Source organism: Callorhinus ursinus, unplaced genomic scaffold, assembly GCF_003265705.2.
Source record: "Callorhinus ursinus isolate GAN/ISIS: 27379988/994484 unplaced genomic scaffold, GSC_fseal_2.0 scaffold9, whole genome shotgun sequence".
NCBI lineage: Eukaryota > Metazoa > Chordata > Mammalia > Carnivora > Otariidae > Callorhinus > Callorhinus ursinus.
The window spans coordinates 30,418,483-30,439,620 of record NW_027397071.1 but is presented as its reverse complement, the minus strand read 5'-3'; the positions used below and the strand labels follow the sequence as shown (position 1 = coordinate 30,439,620).

Genomic DNA, 21,138 nt, shown 5'->3' with positions numbered 1-21,138 from the left:
AAGACCTAGCTATGAGAATTAATGAAGGTGGCTACACTAAACAACAGATTTTTCAGTGTAGATGCAACAGCCTTCTACTGGAAGAAGATGCTATCTAGGACTTTCTTAGCTAGAGAGGAGAAGTCAATGCCTGGCTTCAAAGCCTCAAAGGACAATCTGACTCTGTTGTTAGGGGCTAATGCAGCCCCCCCACCTTAAAATCATCATTTTAAGTCAAAGCCAATGCTTATGCACCATTCTGAAAATCCTAGGGTTCTTAAGAATTATGATAAATCTATTAATGCTTTATTAATGGAACAATAAAGCCTAGATGAGGGCATATCTGTTTAACACAAGGTTTACTGAATATTTTAAGCCCACTATTGACACCTACAGCTCAGAAAAAAAGATTCCTTTAAAAATTTTTACTTATGGACAATGCACCTGGTCATCCAAGAGCTCTGATGGAGGAGATGGACAATGAGATTAATATTGTTTACATGCCTGCTAATACAACATCCACTCTGTAGCCCATGGATCTACACGTAACTTTGACTTTCAGGTCTTATTATTTAAGAAATACATTTTGTAAGGCTATATGTGCCAAAGATAGTGATCCCTCTGATGGATCTGGGCAAAGTATATTGAAAACCTTTGGGAAAAGATTCATTATTTTAAATGTCATTAAGAACATTTGTGATTCATGGAAAGAGGTTAAAATATCAACATAAACAAGAATTTGGAAAATGTTGGTTCTAACTCTCATGGATTGACTTTGAGAGGTTCAAGACATCAGTAAAGGAAGTAACCACAGATGTGGTGGAAACAGCAAGTGAACTAGAATTAGAAGTGAAGCCTGAACATGTGACTGAATGGCTGAAATTTCATGATAAAACTTGTATGGATGAGGAACTGCTTCTTAAGAGAGAGCAAAGAAAGTGGTTTCTTGAGATGAAATCTACTCCTGGTGTAGGTGTTCTGAAGATTGTTGAAATGACAACAAAGGATATACAATGTTACATAAACTTAATTGGTAAAGCAGTGTCAGGGTTTGAGAGGACTGACTCCAATTTTGAATGAAGTTCTGTCGGTAAAAGGCTATTAAACAGTATGACATGCTACAGAGAAATTGTTGATGAAAGGAAGAGCCAATCAATGTGGAAAACGTCATTGTTGTCTTATTTTAAGAAATTACCACAGCCACCTCAACCTTCAGCAACCACCACCCTCATCAGTCAGCAGCCATCAACATTGAGGCAAGACCTCCCAGCAAAAGGACTCACTGAAAGTTCAGAAGATGGTTAGCATTATTTTCTTAGCAATACTGTATTTTTCAATTACAGTATACATATTGTTTTTTACACATAATGCTATTGTGCACTTAATAGACTACACTATAGTATAAAATAACTTTCATATGTTCTGGGAACCAAAAAATTCACTTGGCTTACTTCATTGTTGTAATGTGGAACTGAACATGCCAAACCATATCTCTGAGGTGTGCCTTGAAAATGAGGGCTCGAATGGGAGGTCAGGAATAGCCTTTCGGAACACGTGACATATGTATGAGTCGACTGAAAGAACCAACCGTGTTGCCATCAGCGAGAAGAATGTTCCAACAACAGCCAGTGCAAATGTCTTAAGGTGGGAACAAGATTAATTTGTTCAAGGAACAGAAAGATAGCCAGTGTGGGACTAAATGAACAGGGCAAGTGTTATGAGATGAATTGTCTCCCCTCCAAATTCATATGTTGAAGGCCTAACCCCCAGTATTTTGGAATGTGATTGAATTTGGATATAAGGCCTTTAAAGAGGTAACTAAGTTAAAATGAGGCCATTAGCATGGGTCCTAATCCAATATGACTGGCATCCTTATGAAAAGAGATTAGGACAGAGACAGGCACTAAGGGAAGACCATGCAAAAACATAAGGGGAAGGTGGCCATCTGCAAACCAGAGGGAGGCTTCAGGAGAAACAACCATCTCAGATGTCTGGGCTCCAGAATTATAAGAAAATAAATTTCTATTGTTCAAGCCACCCAGTGTGTGGTACTTTGCTATGGCAGCTCTAGAAAATGAATACAGCAAGGTACTAGATGAAGCTGGGGATATAGGCAGAGGACAGACCAGAAAAGACTTAGTAAACTAGCATCAGGGGTTCGGGTTGTAAGTGTTATCAGAAGCCACTGGGAATTTGAAGGAGGAGAGTGACATAATCTAATTTACAAAGATAATTTTGGCTAGCTGCTTTGTGGAAAACGTACTGGAAGGCAGGGATGGAAGCAGAGAATTTAGCTAAGAGGCATTTGCAGTAGTCCAAGCAAAAGATAATGGTGGCTTAGACAAAGGTGATGATAGTGGAGACAAAGAAAAGAAACCTGGCAGAATTTGGGATGTGTTTTGAAGGAGAGTTGGCAGGACTTGGTGGTGGATTAGATGTGGGAGTGAAGGAAAGAAAACAATCAAGAATGACTTAGATTTTTGACTTGAGCAATTGGGTGGATTGATAGCACTAATTCCTGATACAGAAAAGGCAGAGGAAAGGAACAAATCTAGGGAGAAAATTCAAAAGTTCTGTTTTAGCCAAACAATGTGAAATGCCTTCTAGATATTCTCGATATGGAGAGATCACCACATTTGAATATATTAACCTAGCCTTCTGGGGGTGTAGTCAGAACTGGAAGTAAGACATAAAACCAAGGGAAATTAGAACTATTTCAAACTGTGTTTTGCAGGAAGTGATGTGAGAAATCTGGCCTTGACAATTCCTCTTAACAACTGTATTCCAAGAAATAGATTCCTGGAGATATTTTTGAGGCATTCCTGTTGCATAGTATGGTGGCTGGTTTCAACAATGGAAGGAATAATCCCCCTTTGGCAGGAAAAGACTACTTAATGCACATGCATTATGATTGCACAGATACCACCAGGATAAAAGGTCTGGAAAAAAATAAATGGATTGTAATGAACTTTCTGGATGTAATAGGTACGTTAAGGCTTTAAGCGCTACTTACTGTCAAATGCCTGTGTGTTTTCTTGTTAGATTCAGTTTTGTGGAAGCTATAAAACATAGTAGTATAAAATTTCATTCTTTCATAAACCATGCATTTTGAAATTGTGATCACTTTGAACAGGAGACAGGGTGAAGTTCATTAAGCAGAGTTAGCCAGGCTATAGGAAGAACAACTTTCAAACACATTTTAGATAAATTAGTCCAAAATAATTTGTACCAAAGCACCATAGGACTAAATGGATGCTTGCTGTGCTAATTAAAACATGCTTACTCACTTATTCAAGTAGGTTTGCTAAGATCTCAATTTAGAAACCCTTCATTAGTATATCCTGAATGACTGTTGTGTGTGCTAAAAATGAATAAGGTTGCATATCTTTTAAAAATATTATACTTACTAATTTTTTACCAATTGAGACGTTCTTCACAACCGGTACAAGATGGTACTTTTTTAACTGTACCACATCGCCCAGTGTTTGAACACAATATTTAGGATGGTTTTTGAAATGCTGGGATTATTTTTTGGGGGGAATACTGCCTTTTTTTTTCTCTCTCTCTCTCTAGTCCTAGACTTTTTTGTGTGTTGTGATTGCAGCCTTCATTAGAGATGGTTGTGACAGGCTGTGGTCACTGTTATTAGAGGATATAGTATTTCATTCTGAGAAGCTGCCTTCTGATTCCAGGCTGCAGCATAGCAAGTGATTTTGTAAATATTTACCCTTTGTCATATGTTCAAGCCTTTGCTTCTCCTAGAGCTTATTTAAAATATGGTAGTGAAAAACCACCAGCTGAATATTTGTATGCTTATAAATATTAAATACAGGCTCATTTCCAACCACAGCTGTATAAAATGGCTAGTTTCAAGAAATTGTTCTTGTTTTTGACAGCTGTCCAAATTCTAACATAGTGGTAACAAAAATAGTGAGTAATTTCTCTTCTCTGTTATCGAATCTGGGTATCCTCAGGTGGACAGAGACTGGAACAGTTCGATAATATTTTCCTAATAGAAACATTCCAGTCAACGTTTTACCAAGGAAAACTAATTATTGTCTAGCTGGTGTGTTTTGCCTTTCCCAAATTGTTTTAGAAAAATATGGTAACATTCTTGTCCTTACAGTTTTCTCTCTCTCTCTCTCTCTTTTTTAAAGTTTATTTCTGTTTCCAATTTATCACTAAGTATTAACTAACTTTCAACTAAAACATTTATCTGAGGAAGCAACCAGTCCCTTCTATAACATGGAAGACACTTTGTAGCTGGCTTTGAGTAATTCTCAAAGTACAATAACCTTAATGTCATCTAGATTCTCTTCTTATGAGGCAGTGCATGATGAAATTAGATTCTCCTAAATGTTATTGCCCCTATTTATTGTCTTTTTCCTTGAACCAGGACTGGGCTGGCTAAGTTCCATTGTCTCTCAACCAGATTTACTATGGATCAGACGCATTCCATTTCACAACAGGAATGTGCTTATTATAAAATGCACAAAGCTTATAGTCTAACAAAGCACACAATCTGTTGGCAAAAACCACTTCATTTAACAGTGGGGATAGTTTGTAAAATTTCTGAATGTATCTGAACTAAATTTAGTATCATATAAGTTAACACTCAAATCTTGAAATAAATACCAAGTGAACACAGTAATGTTTATGCTAAACACAGAGCTGAATGCATTTTAGTATTACACAAATATACTTCCTAAGCATTTCCTATTAACATATAGTTAGCCAGATTTTCTTTGCTTCAGTTTCTCTTGGATAGTACCTCAGGAACTTTGAAAAGTAGATTAACTCAGGTCTTCAGAGCACAATTTAACATACTGTCTCTTTAGTGATTAATGTCATTTAGTTTTTGTGCAGTGAAATGAAGTGTATCCTTATAAATACCCAGGGAGAAACTAAGAGGTATCTCTAAGAAGAAGAAGAATATGGATAAATTTAGCTGTTAAAAAACTAGATTGCAACATTTTTTAAAAAGTATGACTGTTAACAAAGATTCAAAGGAAATGTGCACAAATAAAAAGAGCTATGGTTGGTCAGTGGATAATAATTGTTGTGTCACTGATGGAAAAAGTTGAGAAATACCTGAACGTTTAAAACTTCATCTACTACCTACAACTATAGTAACCACTCCCAAGGCAGATCTATGCACAGAAGACATGGCTTGTTAATGCATGCTTTCTACTATTCTAAACATTCAAATACTGATATGTCTCTGGGTAAGGAAGAATGGACCACTTGTAGCCACATTGTAAGAGTCTTTTTCACTTCCGTTACCAGCCTCTGGTTCACCTGTGTTCATTCCATTCAGGCTTTCACTGTGGGGATCCCCTTACTTCTGTGGGCTATACCCTTGGACTGGACTTGAAACAGCCCCAGCCCAGCTTTTGCTCCTGCATTTCTAGTCCACGCAAACACTTCCACAAACTCTGGTAGTGTGTCTGTCCCCGACAAAGTGGCACTCTTCTGGCTCTGTATCTAAGCCATTAGTCACCCAGTTTCTTGCTCTTCAGATCTCCTAGACTAGTGCCCAGGGCATTTCCCATCTGCAGGGAATATTTATCAACTCTCTGAGAGGTCTCTGTAAAACCCACTCTCCCTAGACTTGAGATGAAAAAGGCAGCACATCCCACTCCATACATTCAATGCAGAAAAATTAGAAAGTACAGATCAGTAAAAATAAAACCATTAAAAACTTTGTAATTCCAATACCATTTATAGACCACTACTAATAATCTGTCACATAAACTTCCAGAATTTCCTACTGTGTTTATGGAAATGTTTTTCTGCTCACGCTGTTATTACTTTACACTGTAAGTACCCACATTCCGTATTTAAATAAAAGATGGGGCACTGTTATAAGGTAATTTAAGAATGAATTCACACTTTAAATGGAGATTGCTTTACAATGGACTTCTTGAAAAATTATCTTCTGCAAACAGTCTTTTGTTGTAAGACAGTGCCAGGTATAATTAGTAAAGCTCCTTGTATTGAATTTCAGAATACTTCAATAATTTCATCCCCAAAGATTCAGATTTTTATAGTGGTAACACAGCTTTATAAAACATTTAAATATTGAAAGAAATACTTCAGGACTGATCAGATATGTGTTAAAATTTGAGGATACAAATCTATGTCACAACTCATAGAGGTTTTTTTTTTCTCTAAATGTATATGAATCAGATAGGAGAAAGGAAAAAAAAGGAAATATTTAGCTGCCAAAAAATAATCTGTTCTGAGACATTAGTGAAGATTTTCTTCTGCGATGCTATGAACTTTAAGTCTTGAACCAATTGCTGGGAAAGTAACTGTACTACTGCAAAATAATTATTAAATTTTAGACCAGAAAGAGGTCCTCTGTTCTTTGTGGATATGCAGAGCAGACCCAGAATGCACCTAGTGAATCCAGGTCCTCAGTATGTTGAAGACACCTGATATCCCATAACACCCAGCGAGGCTGCCAACTCCTTGTCCACACGGACTACATGCCATGGAACCCATTTTATGTCTCAAAAGGATTTAAAATTCATGAAGCTTTTGAAAGCTCAACTGTCACATTCAACTCATTCCAAAGTGTATGGGAAAAAGAGCAGAGCAGACATTTCAACTGAAGCTATTATTGTGCTTGAATAACCATATTCCATTAAATTGCTAATAAACCTACTAGAAGATGTTGATCACATCAACCATACAGTTGCATTCCTTTCCTTTACACCAACTTGCTCAATTTCGTTTTATGCAGTATTACTCTTTCTGTGCCCTTTATTCCAAGGTTGCCCAGGATTCAAAGCACTTATTCAGTAAGTTTGTAATCCAGTTTAGTGTGCTATTAACAGAATTCTTTAGAGAAGATCATGGAAAAAGAAAAACTTATTTTTGGGTCAGTGACCAATTTTAAAGGAAACACATACTAAACCAGTTTAAAGGAAAAGGTCAGGATCTATGAGGTATTAAGGAAAGAAGAAAAAGAAAAAACATTCATTTCCACAATTTTCCGACATTCCTTAAAAATAAAAACAAGCCTAAGTATGGAATGGCAAGACCTGGTTCCCCGTACTGTGGTGAACAATACTGCCATTCATAGGAAGTTAGAAAGCAGGGGTTTTTCCTCAACACTAGGGAAGTTTTGGCTTCCCTTCCCTTTATTTATTCCAAGGTCCAAAATTGAACGCTATAAATCTTGAGTTAGTCTCTAAGAACAAATAATAATATAAAATATATTAGATGCTTTCAAGTTTGCTTCTTACTAGCATAACTAATTAACTCTCTCTCCATTACAAATGGCATATTAGGCCACTGTGGTGTTAGTATTAAATACTGAAAATAGACAAAGCTGAATGTAGATCCTTTAGAATTAGGCATTTTTAAAGAACTAATACAACGATCTCAGTAAGTCTATCTGATGACTGAGTTAAATAGTTTAGCCTTCACTTAAAGATTAATTGAAAATATATGATGGAAAAAAATCAAAGTTAAGGGAACAAATGTTGTAATTTTAAAATTCTTTTATTAAACAGGAAACAATTTGTTTCCTGTAATTTTTTTTCTATTCGGTATATATATCTAGGAGCCTTAGAAGAAAGGATATGTATCCCCAAGCACAGGGTACCTAATATTTGTCTCTAACTAGTTATCCAATGGATAGAGTTGGGGTATCATTTCTTTCCATAAGGCAACTGGCCAGTATCAGAAGGTTTGAGCTTTTTTCACTAGTAAAGTCAAGCTGAATAAAAGTAAACTTTATTTTCTGGATTATTTTATGATTATGAAAGTATTTGTATCTATCTTTTTACTTTTTTTTTTTTAAAGATTTATTTATTTGAGAGAGAGAGAGTGCTTGCAAGAGCGGGGGCAGGCAGAGGGAGAGAGAGAATCTTGAAGCAGACTCCCACTGAGTGCAGAGCCCAGACATGTCGAGGGGCTCTCAGGGCTGGATCCCAGGACCCAGAGATCATGACCTAAGCTGAAATCAAGAGTCGGACACTTAACCTACTGAGCCACCCTCTATCTTTTTAGAGTGACCAAGATTAGGTGTAGTGAAAGAGTTTTTCCTGCAGATTCCTCTCTCAAACACCTTAGTGAGAACACATAAAAACCAATTCTACATTATACACAAAGCTGTGGTATAGGAATTAAATGTTAAAGCGGCAATATCATTCAACAGAAATAAAGATGAGTATAAAGCTGTGAAATTACAGTAATTTCACAACCCATCAGAAACAGCAAAACACACCATTACTTTAACAAATATTTATTGATCACCTAATAGATGTCAAAGCTAGATGCAGATATATGTGTGATAAATTTCTGAACTGGAGAATTAAATGAAAAGAAACTAGCACATGATATAACTCATGGAATCATGGAATATTAAAATCAGAAGAGATCGGGACTCCTGGGTGGCTCAGTCGATTAGGTGTCTGCCTTCCACTCAAGTCATGATCCCAGAGTCCTGGGATCAAGTCCCACATCAGGCTCCTTGCTTGGCAGGGAGCCTGCTTCTCCTTCTGTCTGCCGCTCCCCCTGCTGTGCTCTGTCCCTTTCTCTAAGTAAATAAATAAAATCTTAAAAAAAAAATCAGAAGAGATCTTAGCAGCCATTAGCGATCAGGGAACCAAGTCCCATTAGCTTTATGTAACTTTGCTCAGTCACAGGGGCTAAAGCAGGACTTAGAACCCAAGGCCCATATTTACACTATAACAAGATTCCTGACTCAGTAAAAATATATATTTTTTACAGATTTTATTTATTTATTTGCCAGAGAGAAAGAGAGAGCACAAGCAGGGGGAGCGGCAGGCAGAGGGAGAGGCAGACTCCCTGCTGAGCAGGGAGCCTGATGTGGGACTCTATCCCAGGACCCTGGGATCATGACCCGAGCTGAAGGCAGACGCTTAACTGACTGAGCCACCCAGGCGTCCCAGTCAAAATGTTTTTAAGACAAAAAACCAATGTTAAGACTACTAATATAAAATTATTTCTACTTAAAACAGCTTTAAAATAATATATAATTATATATACATAAAAACTTAAATTACCTTCTTGGACTCAAGTACAAATTACCAGATTTCATTTATAAAGTTTTCATATTAACTGGAATTTCACTTTTCATAGCATGAAATGAGGAAGCATCTGCCATCTGATGAAACCAAAGATCACAGAATAGATGTGGCTTGGCACTGGAAGACAAGAGTGAGGACCATGGCCCTCTGTGACATTACCCAGGCAGGCACATTTTTGGACGTTTCCACACAATGCACAGTTAGTAGCCCAGGTGTCTTTCAACTGTTTTTCAACTGATAAGAAAAAATTTTAAATCAAAGCTATTCACAATGTTTGCCAGATTTTCCCTAAATGGTTCCTTTGCAAGGCAAAACATAATTCCCTCTCCGCCAATATACACACACACAATACATACCCACCCATGTACAATAAGGCTTTTGAGTAATCTGAGAATTGAAGATTTGGCTTCCTAAATAAGTTGAAAACCTCACTTCTTCTTCATTAATATCTAAAGCCCTATCCACATGAAAAATTGGAAAATATATGGTATAAACGACGACACAGTTTTTGTATTTGATTCCTCATCTGATAGCTGAACACTTTGAAAATATATCTAAAGTGAATAGTAAACATGTGTCATATGAAGAAAGTTTTTGACATGAATATGAGATAATAAAGTAATTTTGGCTGATTTTTACAGGTGACTTATTGGAATCCATTCTATTATTTCAGCCATATTCCACATATTGCATTTTACAAAGGACATAAGTGAAAAACGATTTTGTTCAATACATATGGGTGGGTGTCAAATTTTGCAAAGCAGAAAGGGATAGAAGAAGTTAACTAGGGTGAAGAAAATCTCCCCTATTAAAGGCAAGATTATAGAGGAGATATAAGGTATTAAGAGGGAGTCCTTTGGTATCTTCTCCTTAAAGCTCCTCCTTCATAAGCTTTCCCCCAAATGTGCCACATGCAAATCTTAGCTTTGTTTAGGTGCTTAGCATGTCTCTATTAATAAAAATTTCTAGTAACCTAATGGGAAGAGGATTGCATTCTGCTCTAGAAGGCTTATCAAAAAACAGCAAATTAACACCCTGCCTACGGAGATTGGGCTTCTTTTTAACAAGTGAAAATCCTGGCAAATGAAATACCCTATTCTTACAGATGAAGTAAGCATCCAGACAACTGTTTTGTGACATCACTAAGCCCAGCATAACAGGAGAAGGCTCCATACATTTGCCAGAAACCCTGCAGAAAATTTATGGTGACAAGTAAATAGAAAAGACACTAGAATAATGCACAGTTGAAATTCTAAATTAAAAAAAAAAAAAAACTTCCAGGGGTGCCTGGGTCACTCAGTCGTTAAGCGTCTGCCTTCGGCTCAGGTCGTGATCCCAGGGTCCTGGGATTGAGCCCTGCATCGGGCTCCCTGCTCCGCGGGAAGCCTGCTTCTCCCTCTCCCTCCGCCTGCTGCTCCCCCTGCTTATGGTCTCTCTCTGTCTAATAAATAAAATCTTAAAAAAAAAATCTCCAGAGGCAAATTTCAAAAAGCTTTACCTTTACCATGTCTACATTTCTAATGTGCTTTAAATGCAAAAATATGTCTTAGGGACACACAGGTACTTAAAAATGTGATGAACATCACTGATTGCTCCATTATCTGTGAATAAATTATTTCCCCTATGGTTTTATCTGTGACAAATCTTACTTTTAGTCTCAACACAATCATTCAATGGTAAGAGCTATAAGGGGCCTTATAGAGCATTACCTAATAATCCCTTGTTTTCACAGATGAAAAACTGAGGTCCGGCTGAATCTCTTGTTCAAAGTTACCGGCTGGCTAAATGTTCAGAGCTGTATCTCCTGTCGCCCAGATCAATGGGCAGTGCTCTCTCCTCACGTCCTTGGTACCATCCTCCCACCAATAACGGTCACAATAGCTATAATCAAAGATGGTGCCATTCTAATGTTCCTCCTGGATGACTTCATATTCAAGCTTCCTAACAAATCCATGACGTATGTACTATTTTCACCACCATTCTCCACAAAAGTAAACTGAGGCACTGAGAGCTTAAGTAACTTTTGCAAGAGTCTGCCTCCAGAGCCACACCACACCCTCATTCTTAACCATTACATTACTGTTGACTTATCTCGTTGGAGGGCATTTTTGTACTCTATATTCAACGTGCTTTAAATTGAACTCATCTTTCTCTAAAACCTGCTCAAATCCTTACTTTTGAACTCTGTTAAAGTCATCCTTGCCTCTTAGTCATTAAGCCTGAAACCTTGGAGTATTCTTTGGCTCCTCCCTAATTCCTCCCCCTTCTCCACATTTCTACCATTGGAAAGGCTCTTGAACCCACATACATGGCAATTTCCTAAAGGTGGCCTCATTCCCTGCTGTCTGAACAATTACAAAGCCTCCTTACTGGTCTCTTCTTAATGGTCTTTTCTTCTTCAAGTCATCATACACACTGTAGCCAGAGCAATTCTCCTAAAACAACAGAAATCATATTGATTTAAAAACTGAGGCTTAGTGGGGACTGGTTAGCTCAGTTGGTGGAGCATGTGACTCTTGATCTCAGGGTCATGAGTTTGGGCCCCATGTTGGGCATAGAACTTACATGAAAACAACAACAACAATAAAACCTCCCCAAGAAAACCTAAGCTTACCTAACATTCATATTAGAAATTTTCTTCTAAATGTATAAAGTTTTTGTTTTTCACAAATTACTCCTTGAAACCTTATTCAGTTGTGTGAAGGTGATATTATTTTCCCTATTTCAAAGATGATGAACCAGGCCCCACGACATTAAGTAATATGCAGTAGACAATTTTTAAAACTACAAATTGTTATATATAAATTATTTTATTTTCCTATAACTGAACATACTTTCTAGAGACAGAAAACAATCCAGATAAATGTACTTAAATCTAGGAATTTCTCAATCGTTTAAAAGTTAAACTAAGTTAAATTCAGGTCCTTCCTTTTCTTCTCCACCTCTTTCTTTCTAGGTGACATTCACACTGTGCATTTACAGAGAATTCTGTGCTGGAATATTCCAGGATATACAATCATCTCATCATGGTCCTAGATTCTTGGTAACTGGCACTGTCATAGCTGATATGGTCATACTCTCACTGGTCACTGATGACATTGTTCATGTTGACTTCTCTAGCCATATATTCTGGTTCTGACTGTAAGATCCCTAAGCACTATTGACTCTCTCCTTTGTCTGCCTAGCTCGTGCACGTGCACACACACACATATTTTGAGATCTCTCCATTCTGGCTGGTAGGAATACGAACCATTCCCATCTATTTTAAGGTCCAGGATTTTTTTGGCCTATTTTCTACTGGTCCTCTCTCCAGACTTAATTAGTTGCTTTTATGCATGCACAGACAAATTTATAGCCAAAGCCTGAAGGAACAATTCTGTAGATGTCTAGGATGCTCTCTTCATGAAGTACCCTCACCTCCTGTATTCTATCCTGAAATTCTTGACCTCCCCAAACTCATTTTTGTCCTCTGAACTCAGCAAGACCACTGAGCTCTGTTCTGTTCCCCTTCTCTCCTATGTGAAAGAAACGGAGAGCCTGGAAACAGACTCCAGACAGTGAGTTGGGGCAAGTGTAGATCACGCTTCATCTGCGTCCTTTCCCTCAGGGATCACAGTCCCATACTTCCTCTTCTACACTGTCTGAAAACCAAGGTTTCACATAATTGGTCCGGTTTTCTAACTGTTCACAACAAAAGGGAAATTCCTGTAGGCTTTCATGGCTAGAAGTAAAAGGGTCAAGTCCATACACTCAAACGTTGTAACTTTATTTTCCTAACGACCTCTGTGACAACATTCTACAATTTCTACTAATTCAAGTGATTGTTTTTTTCTCATTAAAACAGTGAGGGCCAACATACTTCCCCTTTAACAAATAAATGGATGGTCTAGAAAACACTTCTGTAAGAACAAGTATGATTCTTGATGATTTTGGTGACAATGGTATGAAAGGGAGCAGACAGTAAGTGTGTTAAAAACTCCTTGAGGATTTAAATTATTAAATTAATTAAATTATTTAAATGTTATTTAAAATGCTATGCCCCGATATAGCTATTAACTCTAATAGAGCTTGGAAGCTAATTAAGAAGGCCATTTGTAACTATACAACACTGTGCTTCTGGACTGTGTTTAGGAGATAAACCTGTAGCAAAGAGATTAATAAGAAAATTTAGCCATTATATTAAAATTAACAGAGACCCAGAAGCACAATTCATAATTGCTGCTGTTTCTTCTCCTCTGCAATATGTATTTAAGCCCTGTATAAGAGAGCCTCGGCAGACCAGAGTGCCTTTGCTGAAAGAGTCAAAACCATCGGCATAGAGCAGGGCAGCTGAAAACACTGATCCACAGCTATACCCAGGGAGCTTTCCTAACTTGAAGCAAAAACAAATTCAGAATGGTTTGGGAAAAAATACTGAATTTTAGGCCTGGTGAAGAAAACCAGGAACATATTAGAAGAAAATAAATAATAAATAGATATTAAATATAATTTTAATGACGGTTATTCTTTAATAATTTGCTTTTAGGAGCACTATCTCATTTTAAAACACTTAAAAAAAGATTTTATTTATTTATTTTATAGAGAGATAGAGAGAGCACGAACAGGGGGAGGGGCAGAGGAGATGGAGAGAGAGAATCTCCAGCAGACTCCCAGCTGAGCACAGAGCCTGGCATGGAGCTCGATCTCTGGACCCTGAGATCATGACCTGAGCTGAAATCAAGAGTCAGACACTTAATCTACTGAGCCACCCAGATGCCCCTTAAGACACACTTTAAAAGAATATTATCAAGTTGGAAAATGTGCCATTTTCTTCTTCAAATCATTTTACCCTGGGAAACTCATATGTTTGGATTGCAAGGCCTTACCTGATACAGTTTAGCCAGCAGTCAGGCCAGCGTCTCAAGGAGGTGGGCCAGGAGAGTCATTGAGTTCATAAACACTGGAATCTGCCAGATTTCATTTTGAGCATAAAATCAGCCATTTAATAGGTGTGTGACCCTGAGATAATCCTCAACCTCTCCAAATGTTGGTCCCTTAACTTAACCTGTCCAACTTTTAGATCTTTTTTTAAGTGGAGATTATAATAGTAACTATCTCCTAGGGTTCAAGGGATGATCAAATGAAATAATGCATGTAAAAGCTTTAGGACAAAGCCTAGAACACAGCAAACAATTTTAGCTATTGTTACTGTTGCTACTACTGTTAAGAAAAAAAAACCCAAACTGCCTCTTAGACACTAGCTTTGTAAATACAAGTTATATAAAGAGTAAATGTCATAAACTATGAGGCTATAGAAATAATCTGAATGGTTGAATGAAAAGTAATTATCTAATTTTACCCCATCTTTACTGTTTTCCCTAAGAAATGAAACTGTAAGGATGGTGGAAGGGAACAACATATTTAATTTGTCTCACTTTACCCCTCCCTGCCCCCCCATTTCTAAATGTGTTGTCCAGAATCATTTGGTCCCTTAGTAAACTATAAAATTACATTTTATATTAAAACTCATGAAAATCTCACTCTAATAATCCGTAGGCATCTCCTCTTTAACTTAGCTGGATGTGGCATTCAGGAAGGTCCTGCTTAGACGTACTACCACTCTAGGACAATCAATAGCTCTCTGAAAAAAATGACAAAAAACAAGAAAGTGTCACCTTTGCTGTGGTCCTGATGAAGCTATTTTTTATCTGCTTTCAATGTGGAATATTTGGTCTCCTGACTGACAGATGGCTTCTCTGTTAAGGTCCCAGGATTCACTAAAAAGAGTTGAGATAACCCCTGAAAGGTTGTACAGAAAAATGCTTAAGTTCACAAGCTTTGGAATTGAACAACTCCATTCAAATCCTTGTTCTGAGAGTTGCTGATTGATTGGTCAGGTTACTTACACTCTGAGCCTTGGTTTGTTACTTATACACTGAGCCTCGTTTTCCACATTTATAAAATGGACATTAGAAGTGGCTTTTACCTGACAGGGTTGTTGTGAAGAATAAAATGGTATATGGAAAGCACTTAGCATGGTGCCCTACTCACAGTACATGTTCACTGAATATTACTTACTTACTATCTGTTAAATTTTAGCCTGGGAATCCAGATAATCCACACAAAAAGCTCAGGACATGGACTATGTGCCACTTTCCTCACTACCGATTAATTCATCCACTGAACAGATGTGTGCTGAGTGGCTGATGCTGTGAGGCCCTGCGTTCAATGCTTTCCTTCATTGAAATCCTTTGTCATGAGGGGCTTTCCCAGAGACTGTGAGGGCAGCATCTCTGCTCTCGTACTAATGGCTACATCACCGTGGGACCTGGCGCAAGACCTACCACATAGGAGATGCTAACAAGTTAGGTTGTTTTTTCTTTTTGAATGAATATATAAGTAAGGGATGAGTGAATGAATGACATGATACAAGGATGATTAAAATGAACTCTTTGATCTCAGAGAACTTGTGTTCTAGCTAAAGTTGGAATTAGCCCTCCAAAAGGAAAATGAAAGCAGGGAGAACTTAAGGAGGGTACTTCAGGTAGTAGGATCACCATGAGTAAAATACTGAAAATTTCTTTCTTTATAAGATTTTTATTAACTTATTTGAGAGAGAGAGAGCACAAGCAGGGGCAGGGGGAGCAGAGGGAAAAGCAGAGGGAGAGGGAGAAGCAGACCCTCTGCTGAGCAGAGAGCCCAACATGGGGCTTGATCCCGTCAGACCCTGAGATCATGACCTGAGCCTCAGGCAGATGCTTAACCAACTGAGCCACCTAGGCGCCCCCCCTTTTTTTAAATACTGAAAATTTCTATTGTAGTTACGCTAGTATAGTCCAGTAATAATGGCAAAAGAATGTGTAATCAAACTTGACATTTCTAAAAGACCTTTTAACTTTCAACAAAAAAACCCCACAGAAATATATTTATTACTTATCATAGAAAAAAGAAACTCTAGTCAATTTTATATCCGAAGTCAAAGGAGAAAAGAGAATATACCATCACATACTGTTCTATGTCCAGTCAAGCCTAATCCTGTCTCAGTGTCCTTGCCTTATTTGCCAGTGGTTAGGAGTACCAATTACTACCCACTCCTCTTCTCCATCCTATGGCTAATTAGGAAGAGACAAAGGACGAATGGGGATCAGATAGCAGCTTTATCCAGGGTCCCCTGGTAAGGATCTAATTGGAGAACTGGCAAGGTTTCCTACCTACCTTCCAGTCAGAACTGAACACAACCTGATCCATGAGCTGGGCTGATGTCATTTTAAAACCCAATCACACCATTCTTCACCCCACCCACCTGTCTCAAGACATTCCACAAGGAAATAGGAAACACAGGGGAATGCTTGGCTGAGCAAAGAGATAAAGGGGGAACCCACTTCCTACTTTAAGCAAAATGACCTGTGAATCTACTAAACTATGTGGCTGACCAACATGACTAGCAACTTACTGCCATGGATCAGAGGACCAGAATGTTTCAGTGCAATGGATTCCTTTAAGAAAACATGAGGAAAAGAAAGAGTCCCTGCATCCCCTACTCCACGTGCAACTTTTTATTTGGGAGAGAGAGGATGTTATACCGTATTTGGATGAAATAGATTCTTGTTCTTCTGCTATAGATAGCAGAAAGCCAAGCTTCCTGATTTGGTTTATTTTATTGCTAACTAAGAATGGCCTGATAAAACAAACTTACAGCCTATAATAACCAAAAAAGCAAAAAACCAAACCAAACCAAAACAAAAACCAAAACAAAAAACTCCAGAAACAAAACCAAAACCAAAACAAAGTACTGTAACTCAAATATCCTAAAACCAAACTGATTCCATTGTTTATATATCTTATAAGTATAATCTACATAGGGTAGGGTATATAAAATACAAGGCAGAATCAATCAAAAGTACTATAACTCAAATATCCTAAAACCAAACTGATTCCATTGTTTATATATCTTATAAGTATAATCTACATAGGGTAGGGTATATAAAATACAAGGCAGAATCAATCAAAAGTACTGTAACTCAAATATCCTAAAACCAAACTGATTCCATTGTTTATATATCTTATAAATATAATCTATATAGGGTAGGGTATATAAAATAAAAGGCAGAATCAATCAAAATATGGAGAAAGGACGAAAATAAGAATAAGGGAGGAATTAAATTATTTAGTTGCCTGAGTGTGCAGTTTTCATCTTGGAGACAATGCAAGAAAACAGTATTACCCAACTTCAATACATGTTTAATCCATGTTTTTTTAAGATGTCATAAGGAGTGCAGATATAGGACCTCGAATTTTTTTGAGATTGTATCTATGTCAGCCCTGTTAAAGGAACAAAACTGTGGAGTTGTGAAGGTCCACTTTTGTTTGTTATTTTTGTTGTTGTTGTTGTTGTTGTTTGGTCCATGTACCTGAGTAGACCCGCAAATTTTTGCTTAGGAAAATCTTAGCTTTGTTTTGCTATGTCTGCTACTTTTTCATAACAAAATTTGAGCTAATTGGCACAATTTGTTAAAAACAATCAGGGAGGACTGCCTGAAGAACACACAGTCTACTCTTCCAGAAATTCTAAAATGTACACTTCAATTAAAAGAGTTCATCTACTGTAATACTGAATTCAATGAGTTGCACCTAGTACAGAAATGTGATAGATGATGGTATTTATGTCATCACACTACAGCCACATGGGGCTCCAAGAAGAACTTCTGAGCTTAGTGGTAAGAATATTGTTACTTCTTAGTAACTGATTTGCCTGTATCTTTGGGTCGTCACAGACTGACACCTACCAGGTCCACCTCTTACTGTTGGCAGTAGAAAGCTTAGAGTGGAATTTGTGACCCATCTGTAACAGTGGCTAGATCATGCCTATCATTAACCACATTCCTGGCTCTTCCTGATGGTAATTATTATTTTCTTCCTTTCTCCATATTTTGATTGATTCTGCCTTGTATTTTATATACCCTACCAAGCTGTCTTTTCTCCCTTCTGCAGCATGATGATGCATAAATGGAAAACATATAAAAATGTAAGCAGAGATATCATCCACACTCACAATGTGATTACACTCTTCAAAGACCTGGTAAGCAAATATCTGAGATTTCTAAAGCTTTATCTATACAATTCTAGAACAATGGGCTGAAAAGTGAACACTTGTAAGTACACTAGCTTGACACTCTTTCATCAGTAAATTCTGATGCTGTGTAGAAACTGCCTTTGAATATTAAGAGTAGCTATGATAATATACCGTGTTGATACAGTTTAACAATAAAATGACAGAAATGTTCCCTTTTTCCACAAGCCTAGAGCTCCTAAGAGAAGGGAGACTACTGTGAAAACTTGAAATTCATTAAAAGTGAAATCTTCCATTACTGACAACTTCTTTTTATTTGGATTTATTCACTTTCCAGGGGGCAGAAAAGAACAACTAAATATAACCAAAATATTAAAGACAGTTTTAACAGCATATACAGAAGAGCCTGGTTCATATTTACCTTAAAGAAAAAGGTTGCAATAAGGCTGAAATATAATTTTACTTTGAATTTTAAGAAAAGCAGATTTGAGCTATTTTAAAATTCCTTTCATTTAAGCATAGAATCAGATACTATTACATATAAAATTTTAAAAGAAGCACTATTACTATCTTATTTGAAAGAAAACTTTTTATAAACTGTTTTGCACCTAGTTCTTTTTTAATGTGCTCTGAAATTGTGGTTTTTAAAAAATTCACCTCCTGTTTCTCTTTTCCAGCCAGGGTTCAAGAGTGAATATTTTTTTCTCCTCAATTAGTCTTACACCTAATAACAAATGAGACTGCTTTCCAAGTTTTTTAGTAACAAAATATTTTAAAAAGACAGTATACATATGAATTTTCCCTGCACCGTTTTAGACTCAAATTTGTTATTTTCTTCTGAAATCTATAATTTGTTACAATTACCAAGATATAAAAAAAAGTGCTCTTCTGGATTTTCTGGTAAATACAGCTGACCTAAAGTTTCATTTCTAGAAAACACAATTAACCAATTAAAAATCTTAGAATTTTTGTTTTTGCTCCAAAAATATTAGTTTAACCTCAATAGATATCTGTTCTCTTAAAGACATCGGTGTGTGCGCCCATAGAGGAGTATCTGTTCCAAGAGATAAGAAGGGAATCTGTGTGTGTTGGCAGTGGGCTGGGACCCTCCCTAGGGCCTGCTAGGGTTTGATCTGGAGAGGAATGATAGCAAGTTTGAGGAAATTTTTCCCTTGGACATGGAAACTCCTGGGTTTACCAAATAGAATTACAGAAAAGAAGCAAAACAAAATGAAACAGTTATATCCAGGAAAAATCTGAGAAGAACCATTCAAAACGTGCAAGACACACTGTACTTAAAATGTACTTGAAGGTTCATTTCTTTAAGGGCCGCCTAAACATCCCCAAGCTCTACTATTCAGGAATCTTATTTCCAGGCACAGTGTCCTGGAGCATTTGCAATTTTTCAGTTGGAACTCTCAGCACTTTAAAAATAGTCTAAAGTCAGAAATTGAAATACTGATCTATTTTTCAACCCCCAAGTCGCTCCTTAGTCAATATAACACTGAACGTTTCTGAACAAAGGGATTCCTAAGGCTGGCTGTGGTTCAGGCATGTCCTAAACTTATTAAGGGGAAAATAAGTTATACACAAAAGAAAAAAAAATTATGTCTATCCTCGGTTGGAAAAAGATCTATTTTCCCCCTAATGCTGAATTATGTATTCAATCAGTTCAAATTTTATTTTGGACCATTAATCTGTAATTTAACAGAGCTGTTAAATGGATGTCTCAGTCTATTTTATGTCAGGTTGTTTACTAGAAAAATAATTCAATGGGCTGAACACATAAAATATAGTTTCCCTTGTGTGACTTCTTACAAGTGGATACATATACCCTTGGAAAAATTTACATGTTACATTTTAACAATGTAATTGCTGACAGTAAAACACTTCAGGTAATACAAGACAATTTCTATACCTTAAATCATGACTATATTCCTCCTGCGACCTTTAATAGGATAAGAAATCTTTCTATAACTAGTTTTTAACAGTAAATTTCTAGAATATTTTCAAGCCCACACAAAAGGTTTATGTAATTTTCCTTTAAGAATTGCATATTATATTTTGCAAATAAAGCTAGTCAGAGAAATGCAGAACAACATTACAATTCACAAATATTAAGAGAATTCAATGACCACCATTTCTAGGATCCACTCCTTAGAGAACGCCACCTGGTCCTAAAGATCCATTTTACATGAAACTTCTGCCTAAGGACTGCAGGTGACAAACCTTGCAAGACCACATTCTAGAAGGTACTACTAGGCTTCATTTGTCCTTACCATAGCTGACTGCCATCAAACTGCCATCCAAAACTGCTTTAGGGAAGCAGTTCCTCCGCAATCTTTTCAACAGATTCCCTGTTTTAACATCCACCTGTGTTACTGCAGAACAGTCTGACCCGGATTGTGCCATGGAGCAAATAATAACACTAACTGCAACTCCAGACAGAAAAAAATAGAAGTTAATTTTCCAGACTCTTGTGGGAATACAGAGCATGTCTGCTGAAACTGAATCCAAGAGTTCAATGATATTGTAGACTCAAGTATTTCTTTATATTCCACGAAATGGCTTTTCCGTTCTTGGTGTTTTATAACACACTACTGAGCCATGATTTAGAAAGTGAGGGAAATTCTCCCTCCCCCTCCCTCCCTCTCTCTCTCTCAAGTTGAATTGTATGAAAATTATAATTGCAAAGTGAAACTCTAACAGAAAAGCCACAAGAGTTGTTCCATGTAGTGCTTACTGAATGCCACTGCTGCGGATTTAAGTTAGTTTATGCTGATTTTCTTTATTTTCGGGGAACATCATTTTCTTTATGCATTAAACCTAAACTTCTCTCCTCTGGGTTTTGTTTTGCTTCATTTTTGCCAGGGAATAACCAACTCTACAATCTGCCCTTAGGACAGCCTGAGCATTATATCCTCACTCTGTCATTTACCTCTGTATTATCTTCTCCCGGCAAGGATGGACATGTTGTTTGGCTGATACTACTGTTAAGCTACGTTAGGCTTTCTCTTTTTATGCAGGGGCTACCAGATTCTCTAT

General features: G+C 37.2%; 1 protein-coding gene across 3 annotated transcripts in view; it reads right to left on the bottom strand.

Annotated features, from left to right (window-relative positions):
* DDAH1 (dimethylarginine dimethylaminohydrolase 1) overlaps positions 1 to 21,138 on the bottom strand; it is a 133,201-nt gene that overhangs the window by 53,952 nt on the left and 58,111 nt on the right. The window contains exon 1 of one of the 3 annotated variants that reach the window (XM_073896389.1): positions 20,373 to 20,396. The exons of the other annotated variants lie outside the window; for them this stretch is intronic. Coding sequence (XP_073752490.1) covers positions 20,373 to 20,375 — 3 coding nt within the window. The 5' untranslated portion in view covers positions 20,376 to 20,396. Of the gene's footprint in view, positions 1 to 20,372; positions 20,397 to 21,138 lie in introns of those variants that run through there. 3 annotated transcript variants of the gene reach the window in all.